The sequence below is a fragment of the Anolis carolinensis genome, chromosome 5 (assembly GCF_035594765.1).
Source record: "Anolis carolinensis isolate JA03-04 chromosome 5, rAnoCar3.1.pri, whole genome shotgun sequence".
Lineage (NCBI taxonomy): Eukaryota > Metazoa > Chordata > Lepidosauria > Squamata > Dactyloidae > Anolis > Anolis carolinensis.
The window spans coordinates 33,186,873-33,205,021 of record NC_085845.1 but is presented as its reverse complement, the minus strand read 5'-3'; the positions used below and the strand labels follow the sequence as shown (position 1 = coordinate 33,205,021).

Below are 18,149 nucleotides of genomic sequence, written 5' to 3'. Positions count from 1 at the left end.
AATAAGTATACATATGTTCTTAAATGGAGCAAACACACCAATAAAATCCAGACTATCGGTTCCTAAATAATGTTTTAGGTGAAGCCCTGGCAAGATGGCATCCTTTTCTTCCCTCCCTTGTGGGCAAAGACAAGAGTGAAAAGGTAAGCTGTGATTTTATAATGAACTTATGAAATGATAGTTTCATATAAAACTGATTAGACCAGGATCTGAAAATGGAAGCCTGGATTGTTTTAATTACCTTAAGTTAGAATGACATTTTCTTAAGTTTGTACGTTATGCAGAATTGTAGGTTTTTTTTAAAAAAAATGCAAGCAACAGTTTCCTATGTCTTCCATACAAAATGGATAGGTGAGAACAACCATACAGACCCCACCAGGATCCCCAAATTATCTATTTGAATGGGACCATCATGTATTTGTGTAATATGCAATATTACAGATTTCTCCATATATATTCCACATTCCAAATTGGAAGCAAAAGTTAAAACATTTTTCTTAATTCCATTGATTTCAGTGTGAATCACTCAAGTAAGCACTTAAGCACTTAATTCTGTCTGTGAAATTAATATAATTTTGAATGCTCTCATCTTTGACTGGCTCGTAACTAGGATTTGCAATGAAGGAAAAGTTTTATACTGCCTTTAAAATGAGCAGATCAAGGATATGTAACTTAATGGGATATTTAAAAAATTAAACTTGCATTTACATACAGAGTGCATGTTAACTATTATTTGCCTGGACTGAACTGCTTATGTAACAAAGAATACAATTATGTGAATATGTGTAGGAAGCACTCAGCTCTATTACATCTGAAGCAGGGACAATATATATGCATTCCATAACTGTAAAATACCATGATTAACCTGAATAACGAATCTGAAATTCTTGTTAATGTTGTATAGTATATTTGATATCAATATAATCAAACTCTTTCCCTTAAGTAAAACTTAATATTCTGCAGTTAATAAGCAAAAAAAGTATTGAGGGTTATGGCTTAACTTCCCCTGTATATATAAATCTTATGTTCTTGGCTATTTAAAACACCTTTTTGGTATTCCAAGAACATACAGTTAAAGCCATAAATAAATAATTCTGATAAAACTATTTTCAAGTTTTATAAGCAACCCTCTCACCATCTGTTTTATCACTAAATTTCTCTTAAAAAGGAAGAAAAAAGCTGAAGAGCAGAAAAACTCTTTTCATAAAAGGTCATACATAGCTAGTTATATAAATATATGTTTTGCTTCTGTTAAATGGAACACACTGAAAATAAAGCTTGTTCTATATCTATATAAATAGAAAGTTACAGATATTTCATTAGAGGTGAGTACAACTTGCATTGGTAAACCAATTAATTTATTAAGAATGTTTACAAAGGGATTTCACGTTCAGTGATTCATCCAGTTTTCCTTACCAGTCAGAGACCAAAGAAGATGAAAATCTCATTATTACTGGAGTACAGAGAAGTCAAAGGAAGATGAATATTCAATTTATTCCAACCTGGTGCTCCCACAGGGTTCAGCCTACAATTTTTGCCAACATGGACAGTAGCCATTCTAAACTTCACATCCTAAATAACGTATTTAGCCACTCCCAGAACTAGGAAAATCAAATCCATTGATTCATCTAAATCTGTCTGGATCTAGTTCAGAACCCAGTTGGGTATTATGGAGAATATGCTTCAAGATAGTTGAGAACTAACAATTTATTAGGACTACATATCATAACTCAAAAATTCTGCATATTTATTTTTCTAGGCTTGGATTCTTTTTATATTGAGATCTCTTTGGGGGGAAGTTGTCCTTTGCAAAACTTTAGCAGAACACAGTGATAGAAGTTATAGTAGAAAGACTGAAGATTTTTTTTTTAATTTAATTTAATTTAATTTAATTTTTTCGTGTCAGGAGCAACTGGAGTTGCTTCTGGAGTGAGAGAATTGGCCGTCTGCAAGGACGTTGCCCAGGGGACGCCCGGATGTTTTGATGTTTTATCATCCTTGTGGGAGGTTTCTCTCATGTCCCCGCATGGAGCTGGAGCTGATAGAGGGAGCTCATCCGCACTCTCCCCGGGTGGGATTCGAACCTGGCAGCTTTCAGGTCAGCAACCCAACCTTCAAGTTACGAGGCTTTTATCCCCTTGGCCACCGGGGGCTCCACTATGAAGATACAATGAAGGTTGGTTTTAAGTATGTTGGTTTAACATTGTCTGATGTAATTATCATATATGTAGAAGTCTAGAACTTTAGTCAAAATCCATCCAAAAAATCTAGGATCGACTTATCATAAGTCAATGTGAATACTGTACCTTGACTCTTATTGGAAAAAGAATAATCCCTTTCTTTGAGAAGAATAGCAAAAGGCAAGAGGTTAGTCCATTCTGGGAGACCCTAAAACAAGCACCAATTTCCTTCACTCATTACACTGTGGCACAACTTCTGGCCTTTCTGTTGCCCCATGTACACTACCATGTAATCCATTTTCTGATCCAGATTATCTGCTTTGAACTGGATTCTACGGCAGTGTAGAACCAGGCTGAATGCTTTGGCAGGGAAATGGTGGCAGTAGTGATGGTTGACTGCCTAAGGCAGTATTGGTGCTTTCCCTTCTCAGTGGAATGGCCCTCGACTTATCTACAGATCATATCAACACCCATAATTTTGGCCTCAAGACATCCTGTCAACTTATACATGAGGTCAGTGTATACATACATATACACATTAAGTTGTTTTCATTTTAACACAGTTTGCAAGATCTGAGCAGGTCTCTTAATAATAGGACTTCTTGGATGTCATAGGATTACAACAAACTGAAGTAGGCTTGATAGTGCATAACAACAATAATTTTTATATTCTCCAACATAAATAATTACCTTGCATTTATATGGGGAAAATCAAACACTATATTTGAGATTGAAGATTTTGTTCCACCAAACATGTTATCCCTAAGTATGCAAGTAGTGCTTAGTGACAAAACTTATCATGAATGGTGTGCATGCAGTGAATGTATTTGATTGTTAGAATTCTGGATTATTATCACAAGGCCACTGCACGTATTAGCTTTCTAGACTGGGCCACATATTAAAACACACTGGAATGCAGCAGAAGGGATCCAGTAGTCTGGATGAGCACCAAGATCATAAACAACAACCCAGCGTTCACCTGAAATCTAGTTTAGCATTACAGTATATGTGAACTGACCCAATATGTATCTGCACAATGCTCCAGTCAGTGCCGGCCCGAGGTCATTCCAAGTAGTAGGCGAACCTACTCCTTGGTGCCCCCCCCCATTTTGGTGCCCAACACCCCCCACACACACACAAACCAGAGGTCGCGGCGGCTGCTGCTGCTGCGGCAGCGGTGGCTGCGGCAGCGGCGGCAATGGTGCCACTGTGCGATCGCCCATTTCCGCCCTGCCTGCTCAACGCAGACGCATATCGGCAGCGATCTGCGCCTGCCTTGAGCAGGCAGGGCAGAAATGGGTGATCTGCCCTGTGCGCGTGCGCACAGGGCAGATGCCCATTTCCCCGGAGCCTGCTCAAGGCAGACGCAGATCGCCGCCGATCTGCGCCTGCGTTGAGCAGGCAGGGCAGAAATGGGCGATCTGCGCTGTGCGCACGTGCACAGCTCAGATCGCCCAATTCGCCCTTACTTCCTGGACGCGGCCGCTGATCGCCTGGGCATCCAGGAACTAAGGGCCATTTTGCCCTTAGTTCCTAGACGCAGCCGCAGATCGCCCGGGCGAACTGCGGCCGCGTCCAGGAAGGGCGAAATGGGCAATCTGAGCTGTGCGCACGCTACACAGCACAGATCGGCCATTTTTCCCTTAGTTCCTGGACGCAGGCGCAGATTGCCCGGGCGATCTGCGCCTTCGTCTAGGAACTAAGGGAAAAATGGCCGATCTGTGCTGTGCAGTTTGGTGTGGGCGCGAGGGATCGAAGCCCCGCGCCAACAGCGGCGGCGCGGCGGCATCGGTGGTGCTACGGGCCGCTGTCAACGCCTCGACAGCGCCCCTAGCGGCCCATGCCCGAGGCGGCCGCTTCAGCAGCCTAATATGTTCAACCGGCCCTGGCTCCAGTTCAGATGTTAAAGCTTTAGTTAGGCTGTGAGCAAGCAAAATGCAACCCTGAGGCCACATTGCCTTGGAAGGCTTTTGCTGGAGTCCGTGGCCTTTCCATATTCCTTGGAAAGTCCTAAAAGGGTGAATTTCCTTTTCTTGGAAGCCTCCAGAATAGGTGGTTTATTTTTAAATAGGATGCAGACCTTTGCCCTTATTTTAGCCATTTAAAATACTGGTCTTTCTCAAAACCAGGAGCTGTTGTCTGACTTTTGGAGGGTAGGAGAGCACTTTGGCATTCCATGTAGCTCCCAGAATTTCCAAGGGCAATAAATTGACAATTAGAGCCACCACACTGGCATCTAGACCACTCCTGACTTAAACTATTGTTCCCTGTTACAGATAGATATATATGACGTATACCAAGTTTATTAACCAGAATCTGAATCCACTAATCCCACAAGATTTGGTTATTAAATGGAATTAAGCCAGAACATCAAATTTCATGTGATCCAGCAAGAAGGGAATGTAGCAGAAGTGATGGGTCAAAAGTTTACCGACTATTTTCTCTCTGCTACATGGTAGCTAATGTCAAGGACACCATAATAGTATTGAATCATTGTGTGGATGTGGGATGGTACCAATGCTAAAGATGCAGGTGAACAGACTGAGGCTTAAATGACACAAGATGGAAGTCCTGCTAGTTAGTAGGAAAAGAAACTTGGGATTGGGATGACAACCTGTTGTGGATGGAATTCCTTTCCTTCTGTAATATACAGTTAACACCTTGGGGTGCAGCATTGCCTCTGGAAAGCTAAGTTGCTGCAATGCTCAGGAGCAGCTTCCAGTAATAATAATATGATAATGATAATAAAACAACTTTATTTCTCTTCCACCCTATTTCTCTGAAGGGACTCAGGAAAGATTCCAACAAACAACGGCATACATTCAATGCCTTCATAAAACAGATAGATATTGGCATAAAATCTCAACAATATGAAAACAGCGTTAAAAACCTAACATCAAATTAAACCTAATATCAGTGAATTGAACATATCATTGAATAAATTAAACCAATATAAGGTAGTGTGCCAGCTGCACTCATTCTTGGGAAAGGTAGAACTGGCCACAGTGGTTCATGCCTTTTTAGCCTTCTGACTAGACAATTGCAATACACTCTATATGATGCTGTCCTTGAATAGTGTTTGAAGTCACAACTGGTGCAAAATACGATAACCAAACTGGAGTTAAGTATGAATTTTAGAGAATATATATAATAAGTCTTGCCAGACCTGCATTCAGGTCTGTAGAGAGGGGGGGGGGGGGGTTAGGGGTTCAAACCCCCCCCCCCCCAAATTTTTCAGGTTATAAAAAAACCTGGTTTACTCATGAATTTTAACTGGTTAACCAAATCCCCATGCTAAATCTATGAGACGCAAAACATTAAGAGTCCCTCCAGGCACTATCTCAAGCAGATATTGACAGGTTTGTAGCGGGGGTGGGGGGTGCTAGGTGTTCAACCCCCCCCCCCCTCCCGAATTTTTTTTCTGGCTACGGCCCTGCCTGCATTCACTTTGAATTTGCTTCTGAGCTCAATTTTAAGATGCTGGTGTTGACCTATAGCATTCAAAATTAACTTGGGACCAGGATATCTGAAAGAACATTTCCTTTCATATGTTCCAGAGATTTGAGATCTTCAGAGGAGGCCTTTCTGGGAATCCTAACACCTTGTTAATTTAGGTTGGTGGGTACATATAACAGGGATTTCTCTGTAGTAGCTTCCCAAAACTGTGGAACTCCCTACACAAAGAAGCCAGGATGGCCTCATCGTTTTGTAATCTTCTAGCTGGAACTCAAAACAGTGCTGTTCTGTATGACATTTAAAGTCTGAAACTGATATTACAACTGTTTTGAAAATGGATTCTAGGATTGTTTTAGTATTCTTTTAAGATTTTTAAAGGAGTATTTTAATGTGTGTTTTAATGTTCTGTGTTTGTATTGTTTTAATTGATTTTTATTTGTCCATCTGCTTGGAAGCCCTTGTGGGTTGCAAAGGTGGCAGTGGGGCAATAAAGGAATGCTTTAAATAAACAATGGTTTCATAAGCCAGTAATAAAAGTCTGAACGAGGAACTTCTTTGCTAACCTCACTGAAAGCAATAGGGCATTTGCCGCATTGTTCCCAAAGATTATTATACCCATACTTTATAGCTTGTTGAGAAGAATCTACATATATGTTACATTAGCAGATTTCACCAAAAAAATCCTAGTTTTATGCAGAGGAGATATTTATGGAAAATGAGATCCATCTGAGCATATTTTGGCATCAATCCTATTACAAGAGAACACATACCCATTATGTAAAAAAGCAATCAACGTGTCCTTAAATTTCTCCTCATTTTTCAAAATGAGATAAATGAACTACATTTCACCTTCACTGCAGTGGGAAAAGTGCTACCGCCACTGTCTCCTTGGGACTTTGGAAAGAGAATGAATGAATGAGATAACATGGCAAAACTGTACTTATATCAATAGCATGCCTTAGTAAAAAGTTAGGAATCTATTTTTCAGACTGAACTTTTTACCTCTCAACCCAACTTCTTAGAAATGGTAAACAATGCAAAGTGAGGTACATAAAGGAATATTGTGATAAAGGTTATCCTTTGGGTGGAATCAATAACTACCAGCTTAAGAGTGGATTCTTTTAAATTACATCTCAGATTCCTTCAAATGACTTCTCAGAACCCAAGTTGGAGCAAATTAGAATTGGCCTTCCAAATCCATTAATTTTGCATTCAGAGAATCCACCATCCACGGCTTGAAAATATTGAAACTAAATCCCAAGACCAAACATTAATTTAGTTTTTTGATGTAAGGGAGACTATTTTACAATGCTCTTGTGTATGATTGGATTATGGTTTCCTCAGGTGAGGGGTGGAATGTCTTGGAACCAAATCCCATCAGATATCAAGGACCTATCATATGCTCCCAGGTTGCTCATTTTCCTGAGTACTGCAACTTGGAAGATGTAGATTTATGAAAGGTTTCAGCTTTGTTTTCACTATAGAGTTAACATTCTTTTCCCCATAGTTCCAGGGTACCAGTGCTGAAGTGCCCATATGTAAACTATTCATCCATTCACTGACTTGTCAAAACCAACTATAACAAGCAAAAATTATGCCTTAAAAGTTTAATTCACAAAAGTGATGAAACACACAAAGGACCTCATCACATTGATGAGGGGCAGCGGGGTGATTCGCCAGCCTCTGTGGGAAATCCACAGGTTAGCGGGGCAATGCAATCACCCCACCTCGCCCACAGCAATGCATTCCCATCACAACCTTCCAGTATTCTGGGTGAAGTGTCGTAAGACACATGTGATCAAATTGTAGGATAACACACAATTTTTTAAAAGTTCCACAATCCCTGCAGCTGTGGTGTCAGCAGCACCATCAAGGTACCCAAACCTAGGTTTGGAGAGACAGAGAGCACCAGGCTTCAAGCCCAAACCTTTAAAGTTTGTCACTGTATGGAAAAGGGCAGAACCTACGAATTTAGCCTGTCCTAATAGAAATAAAAGTCTTCAGTTAAGCTCCATACCTTTTTGAAGCAAGATGTTCATTGGAATGGTAACAGTGCTGCACTATCTGGCCTGCTTTGCATTCTGTGAGCACTTAGAGCTGGCTGAATGTGTAGAGTAGGAGGTATTTTTCTTAACATTCATAGATTGTTATAAATTGAAAACATTGTGAGTCAGAATATAAATTAAGAATTCTATGACCACATAGCCTCCTCAGACAATGCCAGATACATGAGCAATTACTGACCATTTTTTCAAATATAATACACAATTCCTATTAAAATTACTATATTGTTTGTAAATTGATCCATCTACATTTTAATGAAAATCAAAGTAGATTGTAGTAATCTGACATGAGAGTGAAGGACTAGGAAATGAGATATTGTGGTTGTGGAGGATAGCTCAATTAAAAAAAACTTAGCTGATATGTAGCTGTGGTGCGAAAGCCAAAATCAGGATCACTGGGGCAGGAATTTCAAATAGAATTGGCAATATCGTAAGTTTTTTTGTATAAATATTTTGTGCAACTCTCTAGTATCTATTTCTTTAAAACCATATTTCCATCTAAACCAATAAAGGAAATAGTACCATAGCTATCAGGAAGTTTACTACGTTTTCACTTAGAAAAAAAATCAAATGGTGGAACATAGCAGAAATGTATAAAATCTTACAAGGTGTGGGGGATGTTAGATTTTAACCCCTTTGAAACAGTCTTAAGAACAAACAGTTCAACTAGTTTCTGGATTGTACCATCTGAGTTGATTTTTCTGTAAATTTCTAAGTAAATACATAGCAGAATTGATTTTTTTTTCATTTTAACCCTGCAATATAATAATGGTCAAAGAAAATAACTAGAGTTCCCAAATAAAATTTGCACATCATATGAGGTATTCTTGTCATACTTCACCTGAACATCATTGGCTTTCATCCTTGTTCCTTCCTTTCCAACAAAGATGTCATCTATGTCAACAAGAATATATCTATCCAAAGGCAACACAAGCCTTTTTCCAGTCAAGAATGAAACAGCATCTATAAATATGAGCTTGTGCAGCCAAAAGTTCAAGTTGTTGCCAAAAAGGACACGCTGAATCCCATCATGAAGACCCAAGTCATGAATGATAGTTGCATGGAGAGCATTTTTAACTAAAGGTGGAGGGAGGTTTTCAGGTGCTTTTACCTTTGCAAATATAACAGGTTCATAGGCTGAATGATTTATGTGGAAAACAGTCCAGTCGTTTCCAGGCAAAGAGCCTTTATCAAATTTAGACGATTTAGTTATATGGAGCAGAGAAGAATGAGGATTGATGCAACAATCCTTAATTCCCACATTGCTATGGACATAGAAAGGAAAACCCTTTAACCGAAAAGTTTGCAAAGTGTTGTCACTGCTCTTATGGAACCCAATCATCCCAACACCATATTCTCCACAGTATTTATGTAGAAGGCCTTGATTCCAGGAATCCATATTCACATACTTAGAAATATTTTCATATATTATGAGAGCATACTTGCCTTTGTTTTTATCTATAAGTACGGGAAGGTCACCTTTCCCAGAAGCAATCTCTATATGATACTGGAATCTACTAGATTCCAAAATCATTACTATGTCTTGACCAAGGGCAGAATACTGGCTTTCCACAAACACCAGCACTACAGGATCAGTCCTTAGGGGATTGGTGGGTTTTACTGTTTTCCAAGGTGTTATCTTGTAGGGTTGTAAGATGGGAAGATCTCCACATTCAACCTCTGAATTGATCTCAGAAAGTTCATTTTCCTGTTTGTAGCCATTGTATAAATAGTATGCTGAAATAACTATGCTCACCATACAAAAAGTGGCCAGCAGTATAACTGTTCGCTGAAAATGTCTATGTAGTTTCACAACAAAAGTCATGTTGTAAGTCATTCCTTAGATGGTTTCCAAGAGCAGCAACATTTAGATCGAAGAGAGAAGTTTCAAAAATTTCCCAGTCCAGTTTAGCAGTTTATGTCACCATTGCAGCGTGTATATCTTCAGCACGATTCACAGAAAATATATGCTGAAAGAGAAAAGAGAGAGAGAGTTCAGATTTCTGGACAAGTGTTAAAACATCACTGCACTTTATCAAACTAATGGCAAACTATTTAAAAATAATAATTTTGCAAAAGTGAAACAAACAGAAATACAAAACAGAAACCATTTCATATTCTACTAGTATAGAAAGATCATTCAAAATAATTGTGTGCAAAGTCACAATATGCCCATATACAAGTCCATAACAACAACAACAACAACAACACTACTACTACTACTACTAATAATAATTATAATACTTTATTTTTATACCCCACCTCCATCTCCCTGAAGGGACTCAGGGCAGCTTAAATGGGGCCAAGCTCGGATAAAACAGCAAACCAAAATAAAATAACATCAGAAAATACAGACACAAAAATTAAAATTAACATTCTAAACATAGTAAAAATATAAAATGATAATCATAATAAAAACATGGATTTGGCACGCAAGTAAAAGATAAAATGAACTGGGTAAAGTGCAACAAATGGATATTGTAAACAAAGTAGTTAATTAAATACTATCTTCAATAGGAGAGCAACTTGGGGTGGGGTGGACCCTGTGACAATAATAAACTGATAGGGCAAGATAAAGTGCAACAAGTGCGGAAATGGTCGTAGATACAAAGTCTGTCATGGGGATGGGGCATTCACTCTCCAAAAGCCTGTTGGAAGAGCCAAGTTTTTAGGCTCTTCCTAAATACTGCCAGGGTGGGGGCTTGCCTAATCTCTCTGGGGAGCGAGTTCCAGAGCTGGGCGGGGCCACTACAGAGAAGGCCCTCTCCCTCGTCCTTACCAACCGTGATAGTGATGGAGGTGGGAGCGAAAAGAGGGCCTCCCCTGATGAACGAAGAGAACGTGCATGTTCATAGGAGGAGATACGATCACAAAGATAGGTGGGTCCTGAACCTTTCAGGGCTTTATAAGTGATCACCTGAACCTTGAATTGGGCCCAGAAGGTGAACGGCAGCCAATGGAGCTCCTTAAACAGGGGGGTTGACCGCTCCCTGTAAGTTGCTTCAGTGAGTAATCTGGCTGCTGAGCGCTGGACTAGTTGGAGTTTCCGGGCCGTTTTCAAGGGCAGCCCCACATAGAGTGCATTGCAATAATCCAATCTAGAGGTAACTAGGGCATGGACCACTGTAGCCAGATCATATAGCCTACATTATGTTTTATTTATTTGCAATGAAGTCCTTTGCCCTAATAAGAGTTTGATGGTGGTTTATATTACAATCAGTACCAGTAAAATCACAACATTACTGTTTATACTGGATGTTAAAACAAAATTAAAGATTACAAAGCCATTCCAAATCAACCAGCATATAAATAATCTAACCTCCAGATACTATTGTACTGCAAGTCCCACTTGCGCTAAGCAGCATGACTACTATTAAAAGTTGCAGTCCAATAACATCTGGAGGGCTGCACAATTCTTATTTCTAATTTATGGCAAGATAATGTTCAATATTGTTAAGTCTTGTTTATTTCAATGGAAGAAATACCTAACCACATTCTTAATTCCTCCACTGAAAGTATTGTGATTCCAAAGTGCTTGATGTTCGCTTCATTAGACTCTCCTTAAAATATGGGAAAAGGTATACATACATTCCATGCACTGGTAAATTAATAACAAAAAATAATGAAAATTATTAATAGTAAATTAATAATAAAAAGTACATGTTTAGTGTTTAGGTAGATTTTTCTTGCCTTAAATCACAACCATTTGACCTGATAGATAAATACTTAGAGATTGAGCACCTAGGATCATAATCTTTTTTGCTGGTTTTTTTTAGCATACAGATATTCAATTCAACTCTTCATCCTGATGTATACACATACAATTTTCTAAACCAGGCAGTCAAAAGGATGCTGTATAGTCCCACCCCAATACATAACATTCAAGATGAACAAACAGCATTCTTCTTAAGAGAGATTAAGATCTGTTGAGCTGTAGAGATACCCTTGCAATGGTATGTAAGGAACTGTTACAAAGGTCGACAACTCATAATGCAAACAAGCACCATTCTGCAAGGAAGGACTACATAAGCAAGAAAACCTGCCCAAGGTAATAGTGTTTCAATTTTTAAGGTGCACCATTCTGCCTACTTGGAAACACTTCAAAGCACTGAGCTGCATTTGAGCAAATAGAAATCAGTTTTTACTAAATCTCAGGCACGTGCAGCTTGTTGTTGCTTTGATTTACTCTAGTCTGATCTACAGATACATGATAGTAATTGGACTTAAGCTAATTTGGAATCCCAGCCTTAAACATTTCTATGGGATACTGAAATATGAGGCTAATATACCCAAAGTAGTGTTAATGCAAAGTGAGGCATTTCACAAGATGTTGTAGAATTAATGCAGTTTGACACAACTTTATCTGCCATGGATCAATGCTATGGAATGTGGGAAGTTGTTGCACCAGTACTGTTTGACAGAGAAGGCTAAAAACCTTATAAAATTACAACTCCTGCAATCCATTGCAATTAAAGGTTGGCTGAGCTGAACTAATTCTATAGTGTGGATGCACCCACAGTTTTCATATATAGGGTTTGGTTCCAGGATCTCTCTCTCCCCCCCCCCCCCCAATGGAATACCAAAATCTGTGAATGACCCAAGTCCTACCATACACAATGACATAGTAAAATAGAATCCCTTATATATAACGGCAAAATCAAGATTTGCCTTCTGGATTATTAGAAATATTTCCATGGTTGAATCCATGGATGCAGAGGGCTGACTGTACATTTTATTTCTCTCTCATATGCATTTCCATTCTGTCTCAGCAAGCATGGGCTCTGACCAAATTTAATTCATTGCAATGAACAACGCTGTCCTATGCACACTATTGAGATCCATTATATGCATGCCATTTGCTCATTTGGAAATAAAGATACTTAGAGTGAAATGTCTTTAGCGCTTCACTGAGTTGTGGATTGAGAGTTTTGAATGGTATTGCTTATTCCTCAAACCTCTATCACAATCTATTGTTTCAAAGGGTACTTCCTTAAAATTACTGTTCCAACTTTGACATAGTTCTTCCCTATCAAAGGTAAAGGTCTTCCCCTGACATTAAGTCCAGTCATGTCCAACTCTGGGGTTTGGTGCTCATCTCCATTTCTAAGCCGAAGAGCTGGCGTTGTCCGTAGACACCTCCAAGGTCATGTGGCCAGCATGACTGCATGGAGCGTTGTTACCTTCCTGCCAGAGTGGTACCTATTGATCTACTCACATTTGAATGTTTTCAAATTGCTAGGTTGGTGGAAGCTGGGGCTAACAGCGGGAGCTCACCTTGCTCCCCAGATTTGAACTGCTGACCTTTTGGTCAGCAAGTTCAGCGGTTTAACCCACTGCCCCACCTAGGACTCCCTAGTTATTCATACCACTATTTTACAAATGGAAAAACTGAAATATAATTAACACAATGCAATTTTATGCATGTCTACTCAGATGTAAATCCTGCATATGTCCATGTATAAGACTGTAGTTTAGGAGTCTTATATGCAAAGGAATGTGTGCATCCACCCCTTGCTGTTGTTTCTTTTAATCTATTTCTAGTGACTATTTATTTGGGAACTGTTTTTATTAGGAAAGGCATCTAAACTGTGGGCTAAAAATACTAGAGATTGCTACCAACTCAGTAGATCTTTCATTTTGAGTATATATTCCACAAACAGGCATTCCAAACCAGTTTTTTATGTCCATACTGACTATATACACTTGCCTCATTTCTGAGTCTTGTCCACACAAGAGACCTCTAAGTAAGGCTTATATTTTTGGAAAATAAAAAGCCCTACACAATAACCAAAGTTTTAAGTCTGGACACATGCATGTCTGTACAGTTTAGCTGATTCAAATTGTTGTTTTGAAAAGGTATCCATAATATCTGTGACAATATTAGCTGGTGTCTAATTAATTTTTTTCACTCCTACATCCACAGAACACCCTTCCATGTCTCAAAACACTAGAGGGCAACAATGTCTCACAGAAAAGCTCCTTAAGACAAAAATACTTGCTTTGGTACCACCCTTGCAAGACAGATGTTAAACTGAGCTAATGCAATTTATAGAATGAAACGACAAGCTCCAAGATAACACAGTGCAAAAAGAAAAGGGGGGAGGATATTTTTTCCCTGCAGGACTGTATACGTAAATGTGTATGCTGTGCAGAATCACATGAACTCATTTTTCAACCAATAAGTTTGTAAAGATGGAAACCTGATCTTTAATCAGAATCATCCTCCATAATTAATAGAGGAACAGGTTGAGTATCGCTTATGAGGAAACTGGAAATGCTCCAAAACCATCCACAAAGATGGCTGAGATAGTGACACCTCACAATGTATACAAACTTTGCTTGATGAACAAAGTTATTACAAAATACTGTCCCTTCAGGCTATGTTTACAAAGTACATAGGAAAACATCAATGAATTTCAGGTTACCCTATACATCTCTCATGTAATGGTTTTAATATTTTTAAGTTGAATGGTTGAACGACACAAAGAGATTGGGTTTTTTTTTCAAATTTTATACTTATATTTTATTGCATTTACATTATTTTAATGTGCATTTTGTCATATTTATTGTTAGCTGCTTTGAGTCCCTTTGAGTATCAGGAGAAAGGGGGGAGAATTAAAAATAAGGTCCATCAGTAAGTAAATAAATACATGTAGAGTAGACTCTAAGTTCAGACAACTGGAACTCTCAAACTGGCAAAATTTGAAAAAATAGTACTTTAAATAAAATTAAAATACATGTATTATACAGTAAAACTGTGTTATATGAAGTTAAGACTGTCTTTATTTGCCTGATTTGTTTTTAATTACTGTATTCCAATATTAATATAAAATCAATACAGAATTTATGGTACAGTATTAGTTAGGCCTAATTTTAATAATAACTCTCAAGCAACCGGAAACTACATTTATCTGTCACCTATCAATCCCTATGGGTTCAAGTTAATTGAGAGTCTACTATATATTTTGTCATATTTGTGATTAGTTGCCTTGAGTCCTGTATTGAGAGAAAGGTGAGATTAAACATAAAGTCTATAAATAACTACAACTACAAACAAATAACTACATGGACATGACAACTTTCCCCCAAATCTAAAATCTGGTGCCTAGCCTTTCAGCTTAAGGAATACTCAACCTATGTAACATCCATATGAATTTAATAGGATTTACATTGTTTTGATTTGTATTTTGTCATATTTCTTGTGAATTGCTTTGAATAGGGAGAAAAATGGGATTAAAAAATAAAGTCATTAAGTAAATTAATAAATACATGTATATGATAATTTCCCCCAAATTTGGTCCCAAGCCTTTCTGATAAAGGATACTCAACCTGTATGACACCCATGTAATTGTCATACGTGGTTGTCACACTGGTAATGCATTTACATTGTTTGAATGTGTATTGTGTCATATTTCTTGTTAGATGGATAGGGAGAAAGGTGGGATTAAAAATAAAGTATATGTTAATTTGATGTCGAGGGCTTTCATGTCCGGAATCACTGGATTGCTGTAAACCACCAGGAAGTAAGCAGCCAGACTTTGAAGCTGCAAGGCTATTCAATGCTAATCAAGGTGGCCAATTGAAACATTCACACCTGCCTCCAACAAACAAGAGTTCTATTTCCCACCCTGGACTTTCCACAGGTATATAAACCCCACTTGCCTAGTCTCTAACAGACCACACAACCTCTGAGGATGCCTGCCATAGATGTGGGCGAAACGTCAGGAGAGAATGCTTCTAGAACATGGCTATATGGTAATTTCCTCCAGATTTGATCCCAAGCTTTTCGGATAAGGGATGCTCAACGGGTATGACCCATGTAATTGTAATACATTTAAATACCCTGTTTCCTCAAAAACAAGTCAGGCTCTTATATTAATTTTTGCTCCAAAAGATGTGTTGGGGCTTGTTTTCAGGGGTAGTCTTATTTTTCCAAATTGACTTTTAAATGAACTATATATTTTTTGAAATAGGGCTTATATTTCGAGCATCCTCAGAAATGTTGAAAAAATCATGATACAGTAGAGGCTCACATATCCAAGCTTTGCTTATCCAAGCTTCTGGATTATCCAAGCCATTTTTGTAGTCAATGTTTTCAATATATCATGATATTTTGGTGCTAAATTCGCAAATACAGTAATTACAACATAACATTACTGCGTATTGAACTACTTTTTCTGTCAAATTTGTTGTATAACATGATATTTTGATGCTTAATTTGTAAAATCATAACCTAATTTGATGTCTAATAGGCTTTTCCTTAATCCCTCCTTATGATCCAAGTTATTTGCTTATCCAAGCTTCTGCTGGCCTGTTTAGCTTGGATAAGTGGGACTCTACTGTAGGTGTTATTTTCAGGGTAGGTCTTATTTTGGGGAAAACAGGCAATGCATTAGATTGTTTTATATTTCCTGTTGGCTGCCTTGAGTCCCTATATTGGGAGAAAGGGAGGGTTAACAATAAGGTAAAAAGGGTAAAGGTTTTCCCCTGACGTTAAGTCCAGTTGTGACCGACTCTGGGGGTTGGTGCTCATCTCCATTTCTAAGCCGAAGAGCCGGCGTTGTCCGTAGACACCTCCAAGGTCATGTGACCAGCATGACTGCATGGAGCACTGTTACCTTCCCACCGGAGCGGTACCTATTGATCTACTCACATTTGCATGTTTTCGAACTGCTAGGTTGGCAGGACCTGGAGCTAACAGGTCCGGGCTGTGGCGCAGGCTGGAAAGCAAGCCAGCTGCAACAAATCAACAAATCACTCTGACCAAGAGGTCATGAGTTTGAGGCCAGCCCAGTGCCTGCATCTTGTCTCTGTCTCTGTTCTGTGTCATGGCATTGAATGTTTGCCTTTATGTGAGCAATGTGATCCGCCCTGAGTCCCCTTCGGGGTGAGAAGGGCGGAATATAAATGCTGTAAATAAATAAATAAATAACAGCGGGCGCTCATTCCGCTCATGGGATTTGAACCTGGGACCTTTCAGTCTGCAAATTCAGCAGCTCAGTGCTTTAACACACTTCGCTACCAGGGCTTTTTAAAAAAAATAGGGCTTATATTTCTAGCATCCTCAGAAATGTTGAAAAATCATGATAGGTGTTATTTTCAGGGTAGGTCTTATTTTTGGGGAAACAGGCAATGCACTAGATAATTTTATATTTCCTGTTGGCTTGAGTCCCTATATTGTGAGAAAAAGAAGGTTAAACATAAAAACCAGTAAATAAACCAATACATGAATGGTGTAATGGCAATCTCCCCCAAATCTCTCCAAATCTGAAATCTGGAGTATCCCTTTTGGATAAGGGCTACTCAGCCTCCCCATAGGAGCCTTCGGTGGCCTAGGGGATAAAAGCCTCGTGACTTGAAGGTTGGGTTGCTGGCCTGAAAGCTGCCAGGTTCGAATCCCACCCGGGGAGAGCGCGGATGAGCTCCCTTTATCAGCTCCAGCTCCATGCGGGGACATGAGAGAAGCCTCCCACAAGGATGGTAAAAACATCAAAACATCCGGGCGTCCCCTGGGCAACGTCCTTGCAGACGGCCAATTCTCTCACTCCAGAAGCAACTCCGGTTGCTCCTGACACGAAAAAAAAGCCTCCCCTTCCATGACGAGAAGGAAAGAGAGAGGGAGAGAAGTAGCCATATGGAGTCTCATCCCTGAACTTTTTGGTCGGGATTGGAAAGGCAGACCCGAATCAAGGCTCTGAAGTTGAGCCTTTCCCAACTTGGGAAGGGCTCCGAGGCGCCCACTCCCCGCAGCATCTTACCTGAAGCCCTGCTCCTCCAGACTCCCCATGGTGGCCTTTCCACTCCTCCGTTAGTTCCTTCCCCCGCAAGACTGGCGCTGCCGCTTGGAAATCTCCTTTCCAGGCTCCGCAAAAGCCGAGGAAAGCGCTTGTCCCCTCCGCCGACGAGGAAGAGGCTGGAGACCCCACGGCGGAGGCTGCGATGGGGTACAAAGCGGGAGGAAGGAGAAGAAGAAAGGAGAATTCGCTCTCCGCCTCCAGACGCACAGCCTCCCTTGCGAGGCGCCTGGACGGGATGCTGGAACTGATGCTGCTGCTGCTGCTGCGTCTCCCACGCGAGGAAGGGAGGAGGGGGAGGGGGAGGAGGTCCCCTTTCCTGGTGGGGGTGGGGGTGGGGGCTGCCCTTCCCTGGCCGCCCGATCCGCGATGAGACGGATCCTCCGGAGAGGAGGGATGCTCGCCTGGTGCGGCCACTGCCAAATCCGAAAGCTCTCCTCTTCCTCTCTCTTCCCTCCGCGGAGGGCAAACGAGCCAATGTCGCTGACGTGGGGAGCTTTGGCGCCCCGCAGGAGTCTCCTCTGGGAGGCGTGGGACCCAAATTGAGGGAGAGGGGGCGCGGGTGCGTGCGTGGAACAACAACCCCTCTGTACCCACTCAGTGCCTGCTTTCCGAAAATACCAGGCATGGGCAAACTTCGGCCCTCCTGGTGTTTT

General features: G+C 40.1%; 1 protein-coding gene across 3 annotated transcripts in view; it reads right to left on the bottom strand.

Annotated features, from left to right (window-relative positions):
- Positions 1-17,988, bottom strand: part of LOC100568181 (bifunctional heparan sulfate N-deacetylase/N-sulfotransferase 3) — a 109,839-nt gene extending 91,851 nt beyond the window's left edge. Inside the window, exons 1-2 of one of the 3 annotated variants that reach the window (XM_062983567.1) lie at positions 17,458-17,988; positions 8,541-9,669 (exon numbers count right to left, since the gene is read on the bottom strand). In XM_062983567.1, coding sequence (XP_062839637.1) covers positions 8,541-9,536 — 996 coding nt within the window. In that variant the 5' untranslated portion in view covers positions 9,537-9,669; positions 17,458-17,988. The remainder of the gene's footprint in view (positions 1-8,540; positions 9,670-17,457) is intronic. The other 2 variants (XM_062983566.1, XM_062983568.1) reach the window with 2 other exon arrangements.
- Between the last annotated feature and the right edge of the window lie 161 nt (positions 17,989-18,149).